This window comes from Arctopsyche grandis, chromosome 9 (assembly GCF_051622035.1).
Source record: "Arctopsyche grandis isolate Sample6627 chromosome 9, ASM5162203v2, whole genome shotgun sequence".
Lineage (NCBI taxonomy): Eukaryota > Metazoa > Arthropoda > Insecta > Trichoptera > Hydropsychidae > Arctopsyche > Arctopsyche grandis.
The window spans coordinates 12,809,361-12,835,487 of NC_135363.1; the positions used below are offsets into that span (position 1 = coordinate 12,809,361).

Consider the following 26,127-nt stretch of genomic DNA (forward strand, 5'->3'; position numbering starts at 1 on the left):
AGTAAGTACTTAATCATTGTTTAGAAAATGCTACTCCGATCAAAAGTAAAGTAGCACTATCGTATCAAAAACAATAATTATGTATTTAAGAAACCGATCAATGGTAGACATTTTCGAGAACACAACTACATAGCATATGCAATTCACCAACCTTCGAGATTACGATGAGCGGGTCATATTTCATTAATAAGCCAAACCTACTTAAACTCCCGCAATAAGAAGTCTGAAGTTTATATTAGTTTAGCTACTGATTAGTTACAACCTCTGTCTGGACTTTACTTTCAAGGATATGTATAATATGTAATGTGACCGAAATACACAGTTGAAGAGATCCGACAGAAAACAATGAGAAGTAGAACGAGTTTTTGGGAAGGCTATGACCCGGCCTGGCTTAAAATATTCATTATTCAGATAAGGTGAATTCATTTGAAGGGAAAACTATAATGTCGGCAATGGTTGTGTTTTAATACGTTTTGTTATAAATTATGTCACGTTGGGAAAAAGGAGATGAATTAGTTTGTGTTTGGCTGCCGCGGTGGTCGGTCGGTGTTGTTGTCGTTCAATTTTGGCGGCGAATCGGCGAAGATCTAAGAGGACTCAATGCTGCAGCAGCCCTAGTTGCGAGCCTTCGCCCCGGTCCACGTTTGCGACTCGCACATTCACACATTCTATCGCCACCAGCTAGGTAATCCGCCCCCTTCGCATTCAACTTGCCACACATAACCTCAAACTCGCATAAATCGACTGTAATTCGTATCCTGTTGACAGTTGACTCCATACTCCATTTTACATACTTACATACGTATTCATTGTCTATACACAAAGTTGTACTCATTTATTTGGGAAAATATTATTGCACAATTGCATGAACTTTTCATCGAATTGCGTACATATTTACAATTAAAACTTTCTGCAGTTAGTTCTATAATATATTGTTCATTGTAGCATCGGCTCTATGTACTTAAATATAGCACATGACATTTAAGATGCATGTTTAATTTTACGATAAATTGCTATTATGTAAATTTTATTGATTTTCTTCGGTAAGTTCATTTTAATGAGCAATTTTTTGTGAATGTTAACTACATTGTATATACTTTATGAGACTCATTTCGATAATGTGATCAATTTATAGTATTCAATGTGTGCATTTAATTTACAAACTGGCTCATGGTTTGTGAGTTCGTTACTAATCTAGTCAGAATGTTTTCCACTAAATGCACCTTGGATTTTTCTTGGAACGCATGCGTGATTCAAAATGTTTACATACATACATATGCAAGTGGATATAAAAAAAGAGGTTATAGAATAAATTGTACTTTTCAGGAAAGTAAAATTAATATTAAGCGTAGTTTTTTTTATCAGAAATTCAACAAAAAAAAACTTTTTTTCATCAGTTTTATATCTGCCCCCTTCATCTTGGGCCCTTTACTTTTGCACCTTGCTAATTGTAGCACACATTATATAAAATTTGATACGATTAATATTGTTTGTATTCACGAATTTACTCGACAAAAACTTCGCATATGATTCTAACAAGAGGAAAAACCATACATGTTGATTTTTTTTCATAATTAGATTAAATTTGCTTTTGGTCGAGCAGTCATTTATAATTTAAATATAGGTTCACACGTTTCTCAACTTCTGAAGTTACGAGCCAAAACATTGAAAATAGAAGAGATAACCATTTCGTTCTGCTTCTATGTAGATACATAGCTAAATTTAATAAATCGAAAGTGTGTAAACTGCCAATATAATATGTATGTATCTCATCATTTACACTAGTCGTAGGTAGCGATTGTTTTGGCAGCGATTCATCTACTTATTTTATTACAAAGTATTATTTTTGGAATTCTATTTTATGCATATTGTATTTGATTGGGGAAATAAAGAGACGTGTGAAATTTGGATGAAGTGTTTTTGGGCGAATGAACACCGTTTTTAAATTTAAAAAAATACCACTTGTTGAAGAAAAAGATCTTCAATCAATGGATTTTGATCAAAAGGATCTTTGAATGCATTAAACATGATGACGCTAAGATTTTTAATGCACTCTATGCGGATTGAAGCTATACCTGCTATCCCGTTATTTCCCCCGAATTATAGTTAAGGTGTGTTATAAGTTGTTACAACAGCAATCCACAAGTATAAAACAAGACAACCCATATGCATTTTAATAAGTACGATGTCTTGTTTATATTTTTTAAGGAATATAATTTTTTAGGCTCTCTTTTCTTTATATTTCGGCCGCCTATGTGCGTTGCACACATTTGTAAATGTGCTAGGCACGGCCCTGGCCACAAGGAAGATAAGTAGATGAAATTATAAAAATGTGTGGGATGAGATGGATGCGAATTGCCCAAAACAGTGATGGTGAATGGCTGTAAATGATGATTATATTTAATGCCTTTTTCGATATTACTAATGTACCATATGTGCAAAGGAGTAAAATAAGGGATAATATTTTTGGCACGGCTGTAAAATAAATTACACGACAAATTATAAATAAATTAAATGTCAAAACGACATTTAATGTCAAATTATCATCTCTAAAATAACTGGCACGACAGAATCGGCGTTCGACCGGCAAATCAAAGGTCAAACGGGTTGTCAGTAACAAAAATAAAATTTTACGTTTTAGTAAAATCTTAACCAGTTGCATTTTCACTGGGTAATCGTATTATCTTGGCAGCCAACACTTATTTATTTAAGGGCTAGGTTGAGTTAGGGTTGGCCCTATTCATTTAAGATTTGGTTGTTCGGGCCGGGCCGCACCGCTCAACTCGCGAACAACTTGGTTGAGGGCGACCAGACCAATGCATGCAGGTAGATGGGACATGCCACACCCGTCAACTTGTTTGTCGCACACATTTCTATACATTTTTTCGTGTCGCGCAACTATGTAGTCGGCCGACAAAGTTGCACTGTGCGGCCCGGCCCTTAGGGTCGGTTTTTATTTTTGTCAAATTTTATTTTTGCTAGTGGCAACTGGCAACCCATTTGACGTTTGATTTGCGGGGCAAAAACCGAATCTGTCTTAGAGAGGGGCATTATTTTTATTTGCCGGGCCGATAAATGGTACCCGTAAAATAATAAAGGCACATACATATAAATGGTGCAATAATTGTGCCGTTTAATTCCGACATCGTTAGCATTTTTATCTTATGTATGCATTCAGTTTCTATCAGATTGATCTGTTGAACAAAGTACGCCTCTTCATTGAAACAATTAATGCTCTCGTTCATGACATATATTGCTCAATTTAGATCTACACGTGCCGTGATATTTAAATAATAATAAAAAAAACACAATGCATGTATTCTTTTGTGCACTTTAAGTTCAACATTTAGCATTTTTACAGTTACCTGTCGTCGAGCATGCTCATTATTTTTTTGCATGCCGCTAAGTTGACACAAAAAAGCATTGCAAATTGTGCCGTCTTCTCTTTTCCTTTCAACTCTGTGTATATATACCTGCGATCTCAAATATAATATAATCGCATTGTAAAACAATAAAGCTATGTATATACAGTGTATATTATACACCCACCAACTAGTCTTTGCTTGTTTGATCTGTTTTTTTTTTTTTTTTTGTTCTTTGCCATGTAGGACGATTCGCAATGAAAAACAAAGATCTTTTTAGTTTCATTTATATTTATTAAATCAGTTTTAGACCATCTCGAATCTTCTTTATTGCAAAAAAATTGTCGCAAAAAAACCATCAAATCGTGATTACACTATTATCGGGAGACTAATTTTAAAACCGCAATTTGATTTGTTGCTGTTATGCAACCATTAGAAAATGTGATGCTACAAACTCCCATGGAAAAATGTTTAATGCAGGGAGGAATGTTTATTTTGTGATATACATTTATATATTTATATGACTACAACTATAAAAATGCCTGTGGTGCAAATTGCTCTTTTATTTGAATTTCGTCGCGAATTTATTGTCCCCTGTCATAAGTTTTTATGAACGCATCGTCGACCCTATTGTTCTGCTCTAACCATTGAATATTTGAATACAAATACATGTGTAACGTATTTACATATGTACGTATATCTAGATAATAACATATGTAGCTTGTTTCGATTTAACGTTACACCACTGTCGTTATAAATGAGATACTATTTTTTGCACGGCCGAAAAATAAATTAAACGACATATGTCAAAACGACAATTAATGTGAAATTAACATCTCTAAAATAGCTCGCACGACCCAATCAGGGTCCGCCCGGCAAAAAAAACGTCAAATAGGTGGCCAGTAACAGAAATAAAATTGATAGTGAATTTATTAAAAAAAATAAGCATTAATTATAATTTTTAAAATGTAAATTGCTATATTACATTAAAATATATGGAAATTTTATTTTTGTTACTGGCAACCCGTTTGACATTTGATTTGCCGGGCGGACCCCGATTGGGTCGTGTGAGCTATTTTAGAGAGGGGCACTCTTTTTATTTGCAGGGCGAAATGTTTTAGAGATGGTCGTTTCCATATTATGTCGTGATAAATACCTAATTTGTCTGGAAATAGGGCTATTTTACCGGGCCGATAAATGGTAGCCGTTATAAATCCGAAAATATTTTAATTCGATCGTAAAAGTGTTGCAATATAATATAATAAATAAACTGACAGTACAATATTAATAAGCAATAAACTTCAAAAGGCAAGTGGTGATAATTTCCACGTGGCTAATAAAGTTCTACGGTTGACTAACATCAGAGAATCCGATGATTTTGGGAATTTGGCAGTGATACGATGCATTGCTTTTCATTACATATGCATAAATGAATCCAACTATCTGTAGGATGCATTGTTATTTATGGACTTTGTAAATTAATTCGCCTTATTGCGGTTTGGCATTTGGTTTTTGCAATTAACATGTATGCTTTTTTAACTTATTGTAAATTAATGTGTCATGCGTCCGTTCTAGAGCAGGCATCGGCAACCTTTTTTGGCTACGGGTCAAGATCAAACAAAATTTGACTATTGAGAAGATGTTTCGAGTCAGTGGATATTTTCATTTTAAAACAGTCTTTTAGAAACATTTTATCGAGATAATAATTACAAAATTTTAAACCCAAAACATAAAAAACCGAAACAAATAAATCTAATTATTATAAAAATATACACAATTTTCTAGTTCATAAATTTATGAAAGTTTTCTTGTTTTAGTTCTCTTCTTTATCAATAACTCCCTGATTCTGAATCTGTGACTTAAATTTAGTCAAGTCTGGTTTATATTTAGTTACCTTCAGACAAATAAAAGAATCTGAATTTTTGGTAGTTAAGTCACTCCTAAGTTTATTTAAAATAAATATCACATGAACATATTTGCTCATATTTGTATGTACATACATATTCTTTAGTTATTATTTTGTTTCTTTTCTTTTCTGTTATATTTTTGACCATTGTGGCGCATTAGAAATTCCTGTAATGCTACAATGGTCCAAATTTTAAATAAATATGTAGAACCGAATGTGGACTGACAGCCTATTTATTTCAAAGATGATAACTTTGTAGGAAGTGATGTCCTTAAGTTGATAACATGACAATAAGATTATTCTTCTTTTTTTTCAAAATATTTCCTCTAGGAATTCGAACATGAACTCTTCTATTCTATTTCCTAGGAGTCATTCGTTGAAATCATTACGATGGTTCATTATGTCTGTTATGAACAGAAGTATTAAAAACCATTGTTTACCATTGAGTTTGAAATCATTTTCATCGGTTTCGTTAAGAAATATTTGTATGTCACCAAAGCACTCTACAAATCTAAAGGAGTTTGCCTCGACTTACATAACTATCGTATTTCAGCATGTAACAGCAAGTCTCTATATTTAGATTTTTTTCGATTAACGATTTTGATATTTACATAATATGTTTATTAGACTGGGTAGTCGTAAGCAAAGGTCGACGTTGATTGGATTCTTTTCGAATAAAAAAAATTGTTCACTATTGTTAATTTCTTTAAACCAATCTTTTTTGCTTTCTTGCTTTGAACACTGATTGAATGGTCTTTTGTTATTTGAAATAAACGAGTTGAAGTCAAAGCGTGTGATGAGTAAAGAGTGGACCCAGAGCGCGACGTTCATTGTTCAATTGTTGTAAATGCATTGTTAAAGGTTCGCCGAACCTTTTTTTTTTTTTTGGACTCTAGCTTTGTAAATAGAGCCAAACCGCCCCGATTCCTGGAAAAAGCACGGTCTCTATCCGCGGTCTAGTGATGAGCAGAGATCGGCGACCTATTTGCTTTTACCCACAAAAAATGATTCACTATTGTGAACCTTATTTTTGCTCTCTTGCTTTATAGGACAATAGTGAACCATTTTTTGTGGGTAAAAGCAACTTGGCCGCCGATCTCTGGTGATGAGTCAGAGTTTCTCAAATTAATCATTCCTGATGAGTTTGATATATTCGCTAATTTTTTTTCTCGTCAGAGGGACATGCAAGACTGAACATTTTTTAATTTTTGGTTCCTTAGTAATTTACATATAGTTCCAATAAGAAATTTAAAAGAAAATAATTGAATTCGGTGACCGGCTTGTTGCAAGTTCATAGAAATGCCGATTTATTAGAAATGTTCATAGAAATGCCTCAAACTGAAAATTTTTGCTGAAATACATGTAGTCATAAAACCCTGAATTGAATAAAATCGGTTATTTTCAAGTAATTTTTGTGCACCCAGCTTGTTAAAAACACAATAATAGTGTTGCGTCTGGGGTGGGTGGAGGACCCAAGTAAAAGGCCAAAGTCGTTTCACAGCATTTATTGGTGATTAAGGAGATACACGCACTGGCAGTGCTCCGTCCAGAATGTCTTGGTATCGCCATCTTTATAAGTACATCCTTATAAAGAATTTTCTTTATAAGTACATCCTTATAAAGAAAAGGTATCTCAGGGCATCTTCGACGTCCGGTTTGTTTATCTATTGTTATGGTCACGTACTAGATGTGCCACGGAATTCAGTCCCACGCTACCGCTGTGCGTTCTGAGAACTCTTCCGGAATGCGACCTAGTTACCGCTACCCCCGCTAAGTGCATTCGGAGGTATCTCATTGTTAGCCGAGCCTGGAGATAATCCTCGAAACCAATTATAACGGTCACACAGTCTCTGGGATGCTACTCGGCCTAATCCGATTGTACCTATATGTATGGCGGAATCAAAATGTAAAGCATTTCATTTACAGTCAACAATTGTGATTCGCGAATCATAAATTACGACTCACAATTGGAAATATTGGCAAATTATTTAATTTAATTTTAATGTTTAATTTACGAAAGGGTTTGGAAATTTTCGATTTTTCACGAAAGAGAACGGCGCTCCCGTCCATTTTGAGCTTTGTTTGGTACTAATAATTACAATAAATATAACGTTCCGTTGTTGAGAAAAATTTAAATTTATAATTTTGTCATGACTGGGAGACATGCTGACCTCTTGTCAAATTTGTATATGTATTGTTTGGGTATATTTTTATCTACCTATACACAGATATTATTAGCTCACGGTCAATGTCATATGTATGGCACACGTGTATCTCCCAACTACATTCCCTCTGGCAGAGATACTGTTTGATGTCACGGTACTCGGGTGACCAAAATTTTTGGATCAATTTTATCGATAACGTGTCGAACAATGGTTATTTGATGCATTTTATTAAAAGTGAATACGAGTCCCTGTAATGATTCTCAAATGAACGTTTTGCTGTGTGAACAAACTGATAAAAGTTAATGACTGCACAGGAATGCCGTTGCAGTTCATCGACATTAATTTGGAGACAAATTCATATTTATTATCATAGATTAATATTTATTAATGAATTTATTTATACTTTATATAATAAATCGTGAAATTAGTATATACAAATAAAATGCTGTAATAGTCATGATTATAAAACATATTCATGTATGTATGTATATTAAAAAAATATTATTATTAATAAATACATGTTTGTATGTATTATAGAATTGTATACATGCACATATTTATAAAAATATATAAAAATGAATGTCTGTGTGTGTGTCTCGAATAGGCTCCTAAACCACTGAACCGATTACGATGGAACTTTCAGGATTTGTTGTATGCATGTCCGGGAAGATTACTGTGGAAAAAAAAACGGGGAAAAACAGGAACGGAAACGGGAAAAACGGGAATGAATGTCATTGCAACGCAATAATTTCAAATGTGTTCGCTGCCTGCGTTTTCCCGACAATTGGGAACGGGAACGAGAACGGGAACGGGAACGGGAATTGCATGCGTTATTATAGCATTGCAACGCATGTCGGGTTCAGCTAGTTTATAATATGTGGAAAACATTACAGGAAAAAATCTTGTTAAATCTTTATTTCCCAATTTTAATGAAAAAATGTGGTGAAATTTTTTCATCCGTAATCCTAATATTTGTACAGCTTTATGTACTTTGAGATAAAGTCTTACAACAGATCTTCTATGATTACATTTTCTTTACTTGCCAAGTTAATATTATAGTTTTAACAATCATCTTTTATTTTAATTTTTTTAATTTTGTTGTGTCAAAATCGTATTGGCACATTAAAATGAACCGTATTGAAAGCCAAGAGGTGCGAGACTATGTGTAGGGGGCAGGCTTGTAATTGTACAAGCTTTCGCCTTTAAATTTTTTTTTTTCTTTTTTGTGTTATATTTTTTGACCATTGTGGCGCTTTAGGAATTCCTGTTATGCCACAATGGTCTGTTTAAAATAAATAAATAAATAAATATTATGCAAATAAACGTACGCAAACATTTCAATGATAACAAAAAAGTTGACATGCCAATAAAGATAATGATTTATCCCCTCGTAATTCATTCATAACCACTGATTTAATATAACATATTCGCGATAAGTTTATCAGACACTTGAGTATGTCAACCGGCGTGCTCGATTGCGATGTGTAAACCGATTGCGAATATGATTTGATGATATTGATTTTTTTTATCATTTCCGAAAAGATTTTCACCACGCTAGTACGATTTTATACTTAAAAAAAAATCAATCGACGACTATCATCTATCTCAATGGAGTGTGTTTATATGGCTGCAATAGCAATTGCCGTGCTTTAGTTCGATTGAAAGATGATAACCGCGTGCCAAAAAATGTTTATCTTACAATTGGATATGTAAAAGATCAGTGGTTTTCATCACTAATTTTCAAAAGAAATTTGTTTGGGAATCGAGCCAGTATGTGGATCATCTCAGGAGCGATTTGATGTGCCGTTTCAAGTCTTTCACATTCGCATTTTATTCTTTACGATGATGGTTTATCCTGACGACTGACATTGAACGGAAGTCATTACGCTCGTAACAATTGTAATATCGTGTATAATAATAATAAAAGTGATGACTATTCACTCGACGAACTATTATTCGTTCTTATATGACGCTGTGATGCGTAAGACCTAACTGCAATGACTACTATGTATGTAATCGATGTGGTTAACTTTATTATTTGTAATTCTACTGTAATTACTATTCATTATTCAACTGTCTATAAAAGTGTTTAATGTTTAATTATAATAACCGCTTTGTCACTTTTCATTTAGCTATTGTCTATTAACTAGTCCGTCATATAACGCCCTTTCGAAAATTCGACCTCTTTTTTTAATGTCAAATTTATACTTACGCTCCCTGTATATCATCACCCATCCTTGTTCGTGGCATGAATATATTTATACAAGTTGATAGATTCATCTCAAAACCACTCGAAAGATGTTGAAAAAGTAAAAGAGGGTACTTGTTCACCAGTTAGGCTCACGCTTTGTGCTCAAAAACGAATAATTACGCTTTAAATTATTCGCGTGCGTTTCTGAAGTGTATAAACAAATACATGTATGTCTTGAATAGTCTCGAAGAGGTCACCGTCGATCCAACTTCTTTTGCCAGATAAACTCGGCTAGATATGAGTCCATAAAGTCCCGGTTCGTTCCTCGTCTGTTGGATCTTTTCAAGATTCATAGATGCCATTTTTATTAAATAAGTAAAAAGGGTATGAAAGTTATTGAGACATGTGTATGTATAAATTTCAGGAACGCGTGCGAATATTTATTTTAGCACTTAAGACATATGGATGTTGATATAGTGTCAAAATGTGATGTCGCAGCGAAGCGTGAGCCTTACTAGTGAACAAGTACCTAAAGGAATACTGAATCCAACATCAATCATTGCCTTCAGGTTACATCTATGTATGTACATGTTGTATTTTGAGACTAAATGAAAAAAATATTCTTCCGTTTACAAATTCATTTACATCATTTAACTTTTTATTGCTTACTTACGTTGACGAAAGTGTCTTCATCTCATTACTTGTAAAATTAACGTCAGCTTCTTATCTGAATTATTGCTACAATGTGTTGTAAAAATACTACCGTTTTTATATTTACAATAGTTTTTTTGCTTAGATTATACTACGACTTACGAAGTGTGCAAATAATGTAATGAGACTGATTTTTTTATTATAATTTTTGCATTCTTTTGAAATTGCAATTCTACTTTGTCTCCTTCAATGTTGCCAAACAGCGTTGGAACTCTTTATAGCAGGAACTCAGATTCTGGAGCCGCTTTCAGCAGGTCGGTTATGGCCTTTTCAATGTCCTCCAATGTTCCAAATTGGTGTCATTGAGGTAAAGAAAAAGGAAAAAGTCACTAGGACTAAGGCTGTGGAGCAACAGGGATGTTTTTACTCGCCAAAAACTCGTTAATTGAAGTCATGCAGCACCCAGCTGCTCTTGACTGCACCCAACTGCACCCAGCTGTTTGGTTTCACACGAACTACCCATTTTCGAAATCTTTCAAGAACTAACTTCTCGTTAAAAATGCTAATTTATCGATTGACTTTGACACATACAAAGAGTAAATCAGCATGCTTCTGATCTTGGACTTGCTTATTCTGCGAGTTTCACCTTCAATCGAGTCTCGTCCTTCCAACAATGCCTTAAACTACTTGAAAACCTAAGCCCTTGACTAAACACTGTCTCCATAGACCTGTTGAAGTTTTGTAAAAGTTTCCGTCACACTATGCCCAAGTCTGAAAAATCACTATAAACCACCAACTAACTATACAAAGTTCAAACTAGTACCGAAAACGCATTAGATATCGGCCTACCTCCCCGCCAAACGGGAAGCCACCAATGTTGCCAGACCCAGCATTATGCCACTTGTCTCATTACTTTGTTTACATACCTCATATTTTTGATTTTTAAATGCTTTTTATTACGAAATTATGTTCACAATACATCTTATATCTATTTTAATAGCTACTGATCTACTGATCATTTTCTATTTTTTACAATTTAATTTAATTTGGTTAGTAATCATAGTATTATATTATTCTAATGATAATGTACAGCATAATAGGAAAAATAGATCAAAAACCTATTTACAATAACATACCTCATTTGTTGAATCTGCCTTTTACCGTGTTGACACGATACGAGTAAAATTTAACGCGGTCCGACTTACTCGGGTCGGATGTCAGCCTCCAAAAACGGTCGGATCACCTGTTGCCACGATACGAGTAACGTCCAAGCCACTCGTTCGAACTACTCGGTTTGGTTTACTCGTATTTTTTTTTAAATGTTCATCTTCAAACTTTTTTTTATTTCAAGCATTTTTTGATTATTAATATATGTATACATACTTTTACTGATATACATAATATGCAATAGCTTTTTGATACCTTTTACCAAATTATCAAAATATACAATGCCATCAATTTGATCACGTCATTATAGCTTACTGCTATTAGGTACCCTCCATAATTTTTTACAAGACTGCCTAATTGATAACCATATAGATTCAGAATAATTACATGCTGTCGTCGTATCATTATTATTTCGTATCAAAATGTTTTTGATACATCTATGTATACATTTGTATCACTTTTAGGGTTTTCGACCTCGTTTCGACCCAGATTTTGTACACAACTCATAGGTCAAATGTCGTTTTTAGGTCGCAGAATTGGGGATTTATGTATAGACCCGTGGACGCCCATTTTTCGTGTCATACTAATTTGATTGAAAATTCTTCTCGAACTTACATTTTTCCAAACGAAAAATGTAAGTTCGACTGTAATCGATAGAATGGAGATTTTCTTCCCTTAATTGAATATACAATTCAATGGCACGTCAAGTTACAATTCCATATCGATTAGTGTTTATTGTGTCGTTATAACTACCAGTTTCGTTAATTGATTGAAGTTATCGATTTTGTCTTCTGACGAGAAAACCTTTCAGCTTTCTTGAAATATATTTTTTTTTAGCCGTTGAGGAAATTCTCAAATAAATACCATTATTGACTTAATCAACTCTTTGTTAATTGTGTATGCGTGTATCGAAGCGTTTTCTGATAATTCGGCAATTTTGTGTATTTTTAGTCACAGTTACCTGAAATTGAGGATACGAAATTATGTATATACATATATTGAATATTTTCAAGGTCTTAATTATGATTTGTCGTGAAATTACGTTAATTTATAAATACAACGCATGCTCACAATGATAGGTAGACATTTTGATTATATCAAATTGAATCGCGTTACAATACATTGTGTATAAAAAATGAATGTTTTTTTTTAAATTCAACTCTTCTCATTTATTGCGCGGGCGTGCCATTCTGTACGAGCCGAATTGAGCCCTATTTTACTATGTCTATTTTTGTATCCTATAGAATAAGATTTTTGTATTCTTTTTACAGAGAAAAAACTTATTTCAATTTTGGAAATCGATTAACGAACTCTTTTATTGATAAGCGTTCGTGTAGACTTATTTGTCTTTCAGACATTCACGGAATATACACATGCATATATGTAATGTAATGTAATTCTAGGCCACTCGGCGCGCCCTTTTAGCCCATTATTCTCCTTAACGTAAATCACGATGGAAAACACACCTTTCACTTTTTACCTTTTTTAAATGATATATTGGAAAAACTGATATATTGGAAAAGGTGTAATTTAAGTTGTTCAACTATTTTTGAGATAATTTCAGGACATTTAGCCTGAAACTAATTTAAATAATGTATATGTTGGTAGTAGTCAAGGTAGATTTAAAAATGGACCATAAACAATATTTTTTTTTTTCATTTTTACATACACATACATATAAACCAGGAAGGCCTAACAGGTAAACCCCAATGCGCCTTCCTGGCAAATGTAAGTCTCAGTTGAGAGGTAGTATAGGTAGATTGAAAAGGTTATTTGATTTTCTCTATGATTACGAATAGGTCTATCGGCCTTCCTTATAAAATCTGGGTCGACCAGCTTCTCTCAGTTTTCATCGTCATTTACAGCCGTTCATCATCCACTGCTGGATTAAAGCCTCTCCTACACATTTCCATTCGTCTTTGGTTTGCGCAACTTTCATCAATCTCACCCCCACACATTTTTCTAATTTCGTCTAACTTCTTTTCACCCTTTTACATTCTCTTGGGTACCATTCTAGTACTTCTTTTGTCCATTCTTCTAGTGACCCGTCTATTGCCATTTCAATTTCTTCACTCTCTCCACTAAATCCACTACCCTTGTCATACTTCTCACCATGTATTCCGTTTCCTATCTCTCCTCGTTATGCCAAGCATACAGCGTTCCGTACTTTTTTATTGCATTTGATTTTGTGTAACGTCCGTTCAAGTCCTCTTTCTCTCTCTCTTAGTTGTATCTGACAATAATTATTGAGATAGTTCAATACAAAATTAGCACTATCAACCTACCCACTTTCTCTTTTTTCCACTGTAGAAGGCTTGAAATAAGAAGCCTTTTCCAAAACAAATTTACTATATGGTAAATAATATAAATGTTTTACATGATGAAACTACGCTCGGATTCGTGTATTTAATGAAAAGAAATCTAAAGTATAATATATTGTAAATTCTAACTGCACATTTCATTTTATCCAGGGATAAAACGTTAGTTCGGTGAATCAGTTTCGTAACGGTTAAAGGAGTGTCACATAACAACAAAATGTCAATGCTCATACATAATTGGCAATTTGAACACAATACCATTCTATAGATTACAAGTATGGACAGCCAATTGAGTTGTGTATTTGCATTTTTTAACGTACTGTGTATTAGTATTTTTTAACCAAGCTAAATTCCAAAAAAAAAAATCATAATTAAACGAGATAATTATCGATAAGCTCTATGATATTGTTAATGACTGTAAACTGTTCTCATTCGATCAATCATTGTACGCCAAACGTTATATGAGTGAATGTTTCATTTTAAGGGTGCATTTTTGAAAAAAAAAAATGGAATCGACACTATGTCATTAACCTAATTTTGTATGTAAATATATACTGTGACTGTGTACAAGATAATGTAAATATTGTAGTTATTATAATATATATGGATCGCAATCTACTCGTCGACGTGTTATATTCGTTGGTTATCATTATATAATAAAACTGATGTAATATTTCAAAGAATCCAATACATATTAAAGTAAATATTCACATTCCATCCATTAATGTGTCCCATTACTTCAAGTGGTACACACTACCGATGTGTATTAAGTTGATGGGACAACTGATACACTTGAGATTGCTAGTGTTAATTGATTGGATTAGTGGATATATCTTGTATGTAATCTGTCGGCGTTTCTTTCGAAGAATTAGAACTACCTATATATACATACTATTATACATACATACATATTTTATGTTTACTTATTTACTTTCTTGTAACATCATTGTTTATTTTTTATATGTTTGTAATTTAAACACTTGCTCGTTTATGTTTAGGTTGATTCACAATGGATGATGGCAAAAAGAAGGATGGGAGGTTACCTCATCCTAGAGCAACTTGTAATCCATTTTCAGCCCTCACATTTGCGTAAGTATATCAAAATTATTTTACTATGGACAAGTACATGTGTAGTCTTGTATAAAAGTAATTGAATTTTACTGCAATTTTTGTAAAATAGAAGTAATATTATTGAAGCGATTAGAATTTATATAAAATTTTCGTCTGTTCGTTTATCTTGATTTTTAAATGCTTTTTATTATGGTTGTGGCTATTTGCAGGTACTATATCTGCGAATTATTGGCTATTTGCAGGTACTGTATCTGCGACAGGCGCAAAGCTTTCTGCGCATGCGCGTCAACTTATAATTCAATTATAATTTCTTACATTTAATGTATGCTAGACTTGTTTAATCAATCGTTCATTATACATGAGGCAAATAAATTTCGCACTTTATTATAATATATCATATAGCTAGATCGCGGCTTGTACTTGTATGTAGGTATTATACGTTGTATATGATAATAATTTTCTAAAAATTAATACTATTAACTAATTTGGAATGTATTTTTTACTCTACGTCACTTTACGAGTTCGAACTAAATTTTAAGAGGCTTAAAACAAAATTTGAACAGTAAATACGCTGACAGTGACAGTTCACGAGCATGCGCAGAAGGCTTTGCGCCTGTCGCAGATATAGTACCTGCAAATAACCAATAGTTCGCAGATATAGTACCTGCAAATAGCCAATAATTTGCAGATATAGTACCTGCAAATAGCCACAACCTTTTATTATTACTAAATTATGTTCACAATGCATCTATTTTAATAGCTACTGATCTAATGATCATTTTCTATTATAGTTAGTAATCAAAGTATTATATTATTCTGATGTTAATGTACGGCATAATAGGAAAAAGAGCTCAAAAACCTATTTATAATTCTTATAAATGCTCATAATAAATCTTATACATAATATTAACTGAAGACTCTCCAAAGTCGACGATCTAAAGCAGATTGTGTTTAGATAATCTGTGATTATACCTGAAGGGTATAGACATTTTGTCGTCTGTTCGTAGTTTTTACTGAAGTATCTATGTAAATGTTGATTAAATAATTTGTGAAAAAGACAAAATAGGTCAATCTTTTAAATGCCTATGAAATTTGTATAATCATCAAGCCTTGACCACATTTTGTCTTTTATTTGTGCATTATTAAAATTAATTACTCGGTTTAAAAATTGTCAACATGAATTCGCTTTGTAATTTGTTATGTAAATTGTGTTTTGTATCATCACGTGCATTGTCTACTTTTGTTTTATTTTTGTTTCATGTTTGAAATTAAAATTTTTCATACTGTATAAATCTAATTGTATTGATTTATAATTATATTTTTGAATCTGTTTTAGATGGACCTCGCCTTTATTTTGGACAGGGTATAAAAGAGACTTAGAAATAAATGATTTGTATCAACCTTTAAAAGAACACACTTCAAGTAAGTTAAAATTAAAACGTAGTCATTTTTTTAAAATTAATTAAGACTAACTTGAATTATCTAAATATGTTATATGATGTATAGGTTCTCTCGGTGACAAGTTTCAAGTTTTGTGGGACGATGAAGCGAAAAAAAAGTCTCCTAGTTTATTACGGGTAATGGTAAGATGCTACGGCTTGGAGTGTGCCATGTTTGGAATGATCTTATTTGCAATGGAATGTTTATTAAGGTATTATTACTTTGTACATACATACATAATTTTAGTATTATCATTTACTCTATGAATATTTATAGTAAATGCGATTGTTTTATTTGATAATAAATAGATTTATATTAAATTGTGTAGTAAAAAATCACTTCTCAGTGCCATGATTTTTTATTACCTTCTAGAGTCCATCAGCCCCTTTTTTTAGGTCTTCTCATCAGATATTTCGATCAGACCTACTTTAGAGATGCTAGTGTTAAATTTCAAGGGCAAAATACTTCCATTAGCTTGCAGAACTACGACTCTTACGTGGGAAGGAATTTCCAAAGTCCCATTTACTCTTCGCCGATTGTTAATTATACTTACGATAATGTTCTTTTTTCTAATTTAACTTCACGCAATTCACTGATGAACGAATCCGAACAGTTGATGTCTATGAACTCGTATGTAAATAAATATATGTACATGAATGATTTTTAGTATTTGCCTGTGTCAGTAGCATGCATTTTAGGTATTTACATTTATTTCTCCGCTGCACAATCATATTGCTGACAAATCATCTTAGTTCGGAAATATCACGTTTAGTGATAGTTTTGTCCATCGTTTTTCGTTTAGAAAGTGTTGTTTTATTTCATGTACAAAGTCATCAATCTTTAATGGCAAATATTTATAATCGAATTTTTATATCATATGATATGAGCATTTTATTCACATTTACATGTAATTGTCGAACTGAAATAAAAACACATTTTATTTGGATTTTATTATACCATTTTCTGATTTTACATTTGTTGACCTTTTTATTCATACTATTTATGGTTCTGTGATATGAATTTTTCTATTGAAATATTATTTCATTTTGCACGTTGTTTTTATATATTTGTTTTTTCAATTTCTTGATTCTTTTTAATTTAATTTTTATTTTTTTAGGGTTATACAACCTATCTTTTTAGGACGCCTTATTGCATACTATATGCCAAATCAAACGACCATTACAAAAGACCAAGCTTATATATATGCCGGTGCTGTTGTACTTTGTTCGGCTTTAAACGTGTTTATAACTCACCCGTATATGATGGGAATCTTACATATGGGAATGAAATTCCGTGTCGCTTGCTGCTCACTCATTTATCGAAAAGTAAATAAACTATCGCAATGAATATTCATTAGTATTTAGATAAGATAAGTACATAGGATTGATTAATGTGGAAATATATCATTTTAGTCCTTGAAGTTATCGAAAACTGCACTTGGAGAAACGACCGTGGGTCAGGTTGTTAACCTACTATCAAACGATGTAAACAGATTCGATACTGCCATCATATTTTTGCATTATCTTTGGATTGGTCCACTCGGTACAATTATTATGACATACATGATGTGGCAGGAAATAGGCGAATCTGCACTGATTGGTGTTGCATTCATGCTCATGTTCATACCGCTACAAGGTACAAATCTAATATACTAAATAAAAATTAAAAGAAATTTCAAGGAACCTTAAGTGATAATTGTAACTATCTCAATTTTAGCATGGCTTGGAAACCGAACGTCAATTTTAAGATTACGCACTGCGCTCCGTACAGATGAACGTGTTCGTCTCATGAACGAAATCATCAGCGGCATACAAGTCATTAAAATGTACACTTGGGAGGATCCTTTTGCTGCCCTTGTGAATATGGCTAGAAAGTATGATATTTTATTATAGTTACATACAGTTTTGTCTTATACGTATGTAATTATGATGATTGTTATTTTTCAGGCGCGAAATCAAAGAAATTCGCGCTACATCCTACATAAGAGGTGTTCTCATTTCGTTTATCATGTTTGTTACTCGAGTTTCTCTATTCGCTAGCATACTTGCCTATGTACTTCTTGGAGAGTATATTACTGCCGAAAAAGTTTTCGTAATCACATCATACTATAACGTTTTACGTCAAACTATGACTGTATTTTTCCCTCAAGGTAAATATTACGTTATATGTAATAGTAAATTACTCTATAAATATATAATGTCTCGTTCTGATTGAATTTATTTTTATATAGGTATAGCGCAAATGGCCGAAGCTTCCATTTCTATAAAACGTCTCCAGAAATTTATGCTCTACGAGGAAACAGTCAAACCAATTCCGGACTCGAGCGGTTCTAGTGATAAAAAAGATCATACAAATGGAAAACCATTGACTGATATGAAATTCAAGGATCTTGTGAAAGACGATTTTCCAGACGATGATGATTTAAAAGGCAATGGCACTTATAAAAATTTAGACGAAGAAGAGAGCAAAGAAGCCCTCGATGATATTAAAAGAAAAGTTAGAGACGTCAATCAAACCAGAGATGGTGGTGTTTATTTGAACAAAATTAACGCCAAATGGACTGTCGCTCAATCTGAAAACACACTAATCGATCTCACTATGAAAATTAAGCCTGGAAGGTATAATCAATATATGAATTTTTATTTATATATGTATATAAATTGATTGTGTAATAACAAATATTTGTTTTGTATAGTTTGGTTGCTGTAATTGGACCGGTCGGATCTGGAAAGAGCTCTGTTTTGAATGTTATCCTTAAAGAGCTTCCTTTAAGTAGTGGCTCAGTCGAAGTAAACGGTAGCCTAGCTTATGCGTCACAAGAACCGTGGCTCTTTGTCGGTACGTCAAGTCTTGAGAATTATGATGACTTCATGTCTTCAGAATATTATTGTCAATATCAGTATGTTTCATGGTTTTTTCTCATTTAGGTTCTATTAGACAAAACATTTTATTTGGAACACCCATGGTGAGGACTCGGTATAATTTGGTTATTAAAAAGTGTGCACTCGAACGCGACTTTTCTCTGTTTCCGCGCGGTGATAAGACTGTCGTCGGAGAAAGGGGTATAAGTCTTAGCGGTGGTAAGTGCTTCGTCCTCGTATTCTTGTCTCATTACCTAGTTAAAATATCACTAGAAAAGTTAATTATGGTATTTTCAGGACAACGCGCCAGAATAAATTTAGCCAGAGCAGTGTACAGAAATGCCGATATATATTTACTCGATGATCCTTTGTCAGCTGTTGATGCTCATGTTGGACGTCAGTTATTCGAAGATTGCATTTCTAATTACTTGCGTGGGAAAACAAGGATTCTGATCACCCATCAACTGCAATACCTAAATGAAGTTGATCATGTATGTACCCATTTTTGCTATTCACGAATTAAGACATTTATGAGTAGTGCAGTGGCGTAACAAGGAGGGAAGGGAAGGGGGGTTAAGGATGTACCGATACCCCGGGCGCTGCAAAGGCAAAATATTTGCCATAAAATATCAAAATGTCAAATTTGCAGTAACTAGTACAATATGAGTGGGCAGCAAATTAGTTGACAAATTTTCCAATAACATTAAAAGGTTTTAACCATTCTTTGTAATTCGTCGTGTCACAAATTAGTCTTTCTAGGCACTTTGTATTGAAAGCAATAATGTGGGGCCAGATTTAAGTCTAACTGTGAAAGCGGAAGTTGCATTTAAGACAAAGCTTTCTATACATATGTATGTATACAGAGATCCCTATTTACTGTATTTAAAGTTATATTACATAATTCATAAATAAATTGAGATCATTTCGTCATCGCCAGTCAAGAGGACATCGTCAACATATATAATATTATATATTTGTTTCTTATCAAGTTATAAGTTGACAAATATGACAAAAGTAGAGGGGGGGGGGACAAAAAAAATTGCCCTGAGTGACTTCTATGTTATTAAACTTGTACATATATAAATTTTGAAATCCTATTCAAATAGTAGTGACATAGTGGGTAGGATGATTTTTGCTAATTTGATGAGGAACCGTTTCAACACTGAAATCAGATAAATCGGCAAACTCTGATTGAAAACGATTGACTAAGTCTAGCCAGCAGCCCTACAGATAATACTCGGAATAAGTTATTTTCAATCGAGGTCAACCCACGGGATCGAACCTGGCAACCTCTCGGTGGTTAGCATTAACGCAACCACCAAGCTATGCTGCTGGATAATATTAGTGTAATATTGAATTTTTTTTTTCAGATAGTGATTTTGAAAAATGGTGCGATTGCTGCAGAAGGTACGTTCGAGTCCCTCCAAGCGTCTGGGCTCGATTTCGCTGAACTCCTCAAGTCAGATACTGAAGAAAATCAGTCTCCGACTAAAGAAGCGCAAGGCGATCATGAGAGCGACACTAGTAGCCGTGAATTTGTTCGACATTTGAGTATTCATTCTGTTAGTATTTCGCAATTATCATTTAATGTTGTTCGAACTGGGCTCCGATGTTCTAATATTATTTTATTGCTAGACAAATTCGGTCGAAGAAACTATAAATCCAGCCGATAATGATAACGAAGAAGAACAGCGTAGTAAAGGTGCTGTGGGTAGCAAAATTTACGGAGCATATGCTAGTGCTGCCGGGTCTTGTGCTCTTATATTCATACTGATGGTTTTAGCAATTGCGTCTCAACTGTTGGCTTCTGGTGCAGATTACTGGACGACTTATTGGTAACTAAACTACATACATGAATGTGTCAAGTATTATTCACATAATACCTATTATTATTAATAACAATTTCTATCCGATTTTAGGGTAAATATGGAAGAAAATTTAATGGCCGTCCAAATTAATAATAATGCGACATCTAATAATACCCAATCTGTCTACGACGGCCTTGGTAACATTTTGATAAATACTGGAAGTTTTGTTTTAACTCGAGCCGATTTCATTTACATTTATACTGGTATGTTGTATGATAATGTTTCTTTTGTACATACACAATTTTAATGCGAATATATGAATTATGAATATGTTTCATTTCCAGGAATCGTCATATCTTTGATTATCATAACACTAGGTCGTTCATTTATGTTCTTCTGGCTAGCTATGCGCGCATCTATCAATTTACACAATAATATGTTCCATTCTATAACACGAGCGTCTATGAGGTTTTTCCACACCAATCCGTCCGGTCGGATTTTGAATCGCTTTTCAAAAGATATGGGTTCAATCGATGAAGTGCTTCCGAGTGCATGCATAGACGTTCTCCAGGTAAATTATTCTTTTTTATTTAATTTTGATAATGTATATATAATTATAATATGAACGAATTATTATTTTACAGATTGGTTTATCTCTTATTGGTATCATTACTGTTGTGGCGATTGTGAATTATTGGCTGCTTATTCCAACATTGGGCGTTGGTTTTATATTCTATCTTCTCAGAATATACTATCTTTCCACGTCGAGAAGTGTGAAACGTCTCGAGGGAGTAAGTAAGTTCCTGCAGTGTCGAAAATTTTATATTTAAATTATGTAACTAGCAATCGGGGTATTAATTGGAATATTACAAATTTTAGCTAGGAGTCCGGTATTTTCCCATCTTAACGCTTCTCTTCAGGGGATGACAACGATTCGTGCATTCGGAGCGCAAGACGTGCTCTCGAAAGAATTTGACAATCATCAAGATTTACATAGCTCCGCATGGTATCTATTCATAGCCACTTCACGTGCCTTTGGATTTTGGTTGGATCTTGTCTGTGTGATCTACATTGGATTCGTCACTCTTAGTTTCCTTGTCATGGGCGATGGTAAGCTCAGCTGTACAATCAAGCTATATATATGTACATATGTAGTACTTTACACTACTTTAATGGGTGATTTAATTTTACTAAATAGAAAATCTTGGTGGAAACGTTGGATTGGCCATAACACAAGCAATGGGATTGACTGGAATGTTCCAATGGGGAATGCGGCAAAGTACAGAACTTGAAAATCAAATGACGAGTGTTGAAAGGTATTTTTTTATTTATTATAAAAGCACTCGCTATCAATGTATGTACTGTTCAATATCTTAAATTTTTTCATATTATTTTATTCTTTTTTCAGAGTGATTGAATATAATGATATAGAAAAGGAAGCATCTTTGGAAAGTACAGGAAGTAAAAAACCTCGTCCAAGTTGGCCCGAAAAAGGTGCCCTTGAAATGCGCAATGTTTGGATGCGATATGCTCCTGATGGCAATCCAGCTCTTCGTAGTCTGTCATTCATTTTACATCCTAAAGATAAACTTGGCATTGTAGGTCGTACTGGAGCAGGCAAAACTTCAATCATTAGTGCCTTATTTAGGTACAAATTTCACAATTACACAACTGTGAAAATAAAGATCATTTTTAATTAGAATTTTGTGCTATTTTAGATTAGCGTATGTAGAAGGAACTATTGATATAGATGGAGTTGATACAGGTGAAATTGGCCTACACGATCTTCGCAGCAAGTTATCAATCATTCCGCAGGAGCCTGTTCTATTTTCTGGTACGATGAGAAAAAATTTGGATCCATTCGATGAATACAGTGATGAAATATTATGGGAAGCTTTAGAAGAAGTGAGATATTTTAATTGTATACAAATTATAAATGATTTCGATTAAAAAATGTTTAATTTTAATTTTGTTTTGTGTAGGTTGAACTAAAAGATGCTGTAACAGATCTTGCCGGTGGATTAAATTCAAAAATGTCTGAGGGTGGATCTAATTTCAGCGTTGGACAGCGTCAATTGGTTTGCTTGGCTCGTGCTTTAATCCGAAAAAATCGTGTTCTGGTTCTAGATGAAGCCACTGCTAATGTTGATCCACAGTAAATATTCAATTATCCTGTAAAAATTGATATTTATGTTTTTGGATATTTTTTTAATATTATTTGGTTTTTAGGACGGATGGTTTAATTCAAACGACTATTAGGAACAAGTTTGCAGATTGCACCGTTTTAACCATTGCTCATCGACTTCATACAGTAATGGATTCAGATAAAGTAAGTATTCTTCTAATTTGAATCTTCATTATACATTAGCGTTACAATAATTTTTAATTATTGATTTTTGTTTTAGGTTTTAGTTATGGATGCTGGAACGGCTGTAGAGTTTGATCATCCACATATACTTCTTCAAAATGAAGATGGTGTTTTCAGAAGTATGGTCAACCAAACTGGAAAAACTATGAGCGAATCTCTTATTGAAATAGCAAAACAGGTACATACATGCATATATTTCACTATGACTTCTTGAATTATATTTTAAAATACACATAATTGTACATGTTTTAATTTATTTTCAGTGCTATGAAAACTTACATAGTAAGAATAATGCAAAAGCCATAACTTTGGAGAAGAAAGATACTTAAAGCATTTCATTCATAATTAATTGATCTGCGAATGCGTTTATAACATAATAAATGGTATGTTAAAGCTTTGTGATAATGAATAAACATGTATGCCAGTCGTCAGTATTTTATTGTTTTAGTTTAATTTGTTAGAAATATGGGTAGCCTTCAAGAGTAACTACATATATTTTTATTACTATAAACTTAAATTTATTGAATCGATGTGTCGTTTTTATTATAGTTGTACAACATGATGTTGAATATTTTTGTAACATATTTCATCTATTTATTATGTTAGTATTGATTTTAAGATAATTGTGCTTATTCCAGATTATTTTTAAATACTGAAATTTACCATTTAAACTTTACAGTTTCCATTAGGTCACATTTTCTACAATATAATGTTAATATTAATTATTTAATTATACATATGTGATGAATACAGTGCCTGTGTTGTTAACTTTTAAAGTATCAATGACATTGCAAAAACAATTTTTAAAATTAAAATTTACTTTAACTCAGTACTTACTATAAATTTTACTTAATTTTTTTTAAATTTTGATGCATCTTACTAAATGTTTGGTAAATTTTCTACAAAATACTTAAAATAAATATGTACTTAATTAATCTTTGTACTGGTGTCTATACGAGATATATACAGATTTGACTGTATATTTTTTTATGGAAGTATCTTCAAACAATATATGTTTTGATGTATCGATGTCTTTAAATACAAGTGCTTATTTTTATATGCCGCATTTATTTGAATACTAATTTTACTTGTGCTATTGTTTATCTGTGATTTCTGTCCATGTCAGATATACCATTGTAATCTGACACTCATTAAAGTTTAAGATTTTTTTATGTATATACCTTATATACATACATATGTATGTATGTTAATACACATAGGTACTTAAAATATATTGTATTTTACGTTTATATGTAATATTTTTGTTATAAAAATGATAGATGGAAATTTATTGTTTAAATTTAAAATATGGATATTATAATACAAATTGTATATGTATTTAAATGAAAAATTCAATAAATGTCTTTTATCAAAAATGACTTTTAATTTTGTCACCTATTCTGTTTTGCTTGTGTATGCGTGTGTGTTTAATTATAAAATATCATCAGAGAAGATAGATGTATTTATATGCAATGGTGGTTGCGTTTATGTTTAGCACCGAGAGGTTACCGGGTTCGTTCCCATTCTAATCTTTAATACTGCTGGTCAGACTTGGATATTTGTGACTGTAAGTCGATCGTTTCTTATCAGAGTTTGTCAATTTATCTGATTTCATTGTTGAAACGGTTCCTCTATCAAATTGGCAAAAATCATTCTAACCGCTGTCACAAATATCTGAATTTGATTTATGTACAATCTGTAAAAATGTATGTACAAGTCTAAATCCATAGATGTCTATGGATTAATTAATTATTAATTTCGTGTTCTTCAGCCTCTTGAAATACAGTGATTTATGTAATAAAAATGCTGCAATTTTATAATTGTCTAGGAAGGCGCATTGAGGTCAACCTGTTAGGTCTTCCTGGTATATGTATATCTATTTAAAAATTGATTTTGATTTTGATTTTTAAATGCTTTTTATGATTAATTTTATGCTTAATTGCTATTGATCTACTGATCGTTTTCTGTTTTACAATTTTAATTTAATTTTGTTATTAATCGTAGTATTATATTATTCTCATTTTAAAAAGAGCTCAAAAACATATTTACAATTCTTATAAATGCTCATAATACATCTAATACATAATATTAACTAAAGACTCTAAAGTCGATGATCTAAAGCAGATTGTGTTTAGGTAATCTGTGTTTATACCTGAAGGGTATAGACATTTTGTTGTAATCACCGAGACTCTTCACAAGTGTGTTAGTGTGGTTATTAATGATTCTGTCATAGAATCTACTAGTTAGTTTGTTAGTAATGTCTGTAACTAATGGAATATTATTTATGGCATGCAGTTTTTTCAAGTTAGTATATATGGGTGTGTTATAAATAATTTGTAGGGATTTATTTTGTATTATTTGGAGCTTGGAAAGGTTAATATTGGAGGCGTTATTCCATACAGGTGAAGCGTAGGTTAATAATGGTAATATGAGCGCGCGATACAATTTTATGCTATTTTGAGTTGACAAAGAATTGTGGCGATTAAATATTAGGTATTTTGAGGATATTATGTAAAAATAAAATATGGTATTAAAATGAAAATCAGAAGTTGCCTTGCATGCTGGGGATCATTTATTATATTTATACAAATATACATTAAAAAAAAACAATGTTTCAATATGACATCAGCTTAAGGATAATGATTTGCTACTTACAAATATGTTAAATATCAATAACTTACACTAGGTTTTACTATTCAATATCTCCCATAAACATGGAGAGTTGTTACAGTGTGCAATAGTTAAACTTACAAATCAAGCATGTTCCCAAAATACGCATCTAATTCAGAACAACTAAAATGTAAATAATTGATAAAAGT

At 32.7% G+C, this 26,127-nt stretch overlaps 1 protein-coding gene across 1 annotated transcript; it reads left to right on the forward strand.

The window, feature by feature from the left end:
* Positions 1–509: 509 nt before the first annotated feature.
* Positions 510–24,679, forward strand: LOC143917205 (putative multidrug resistance-associated protein lethal(2)03659). Its single transcript, XM_077438677.1, has 25 exons — positions 510–685; positions 14,759–14,849; positions 16,168–16,253; positions 16,338–16,482; positions 17,389–17,596; positions 17,684–17,906; positions 17,988–18,144; positions 18,218–18,420; positions 18,502–18,889; positions 18,967–19,109; positions 19,199–19,351; positions 19,430–19,623; positions 20,503–20,694; positions 20,768–20,967; positions 21,052–21,203; positions 21,285–21,511; positions 21,585–21,735; positions 21,820–22,050; positions 22,139–22,256; positions 22,349–22,588; positions 22,659–22,845; positions 22,923–23,095; positions 23,170–23,269; positions 23,346–23,486; positions 23,572–24,679. The coding sequence occupies exons 2-25, from the start codon at positions 14,770–14,772 to the stop codon at positions 23,635–23,637; spliced, it is 4,158 nt and encodes a 1,385-aa protein (XP_077294803.1). The 5' UTR covers positions 510–685; positions 14,759–14,769; the 3' UTR covers positions 23,638–24,679.
* Positions 24,680–26,127: the final 1,448 nt, after the last annotated feature.

Coding starts and splice junctions, on each gene's coding strand:
- LOC143917205 (XM_077438677.1), top strand. CDS start 14,770: ATGGATGATGGCAAAAAGAAGGATGGGAGGTTACCTCATCCTAGAGCA. Junction 21,736..21,819: donor GAAACGTCTCGAGGGAGTAA/GTAAGTTCCTGC, acceptor TACAAATTTTAG/CTAGGAGTCCGGTATTTTCC. Junction 23,096..23,169: donor ACTGCTAATGTTGATCCACA/GTAAATATTCAA, acceptor TTTGGTTTTTAG/GACGGATGGTTTAATTCAAA.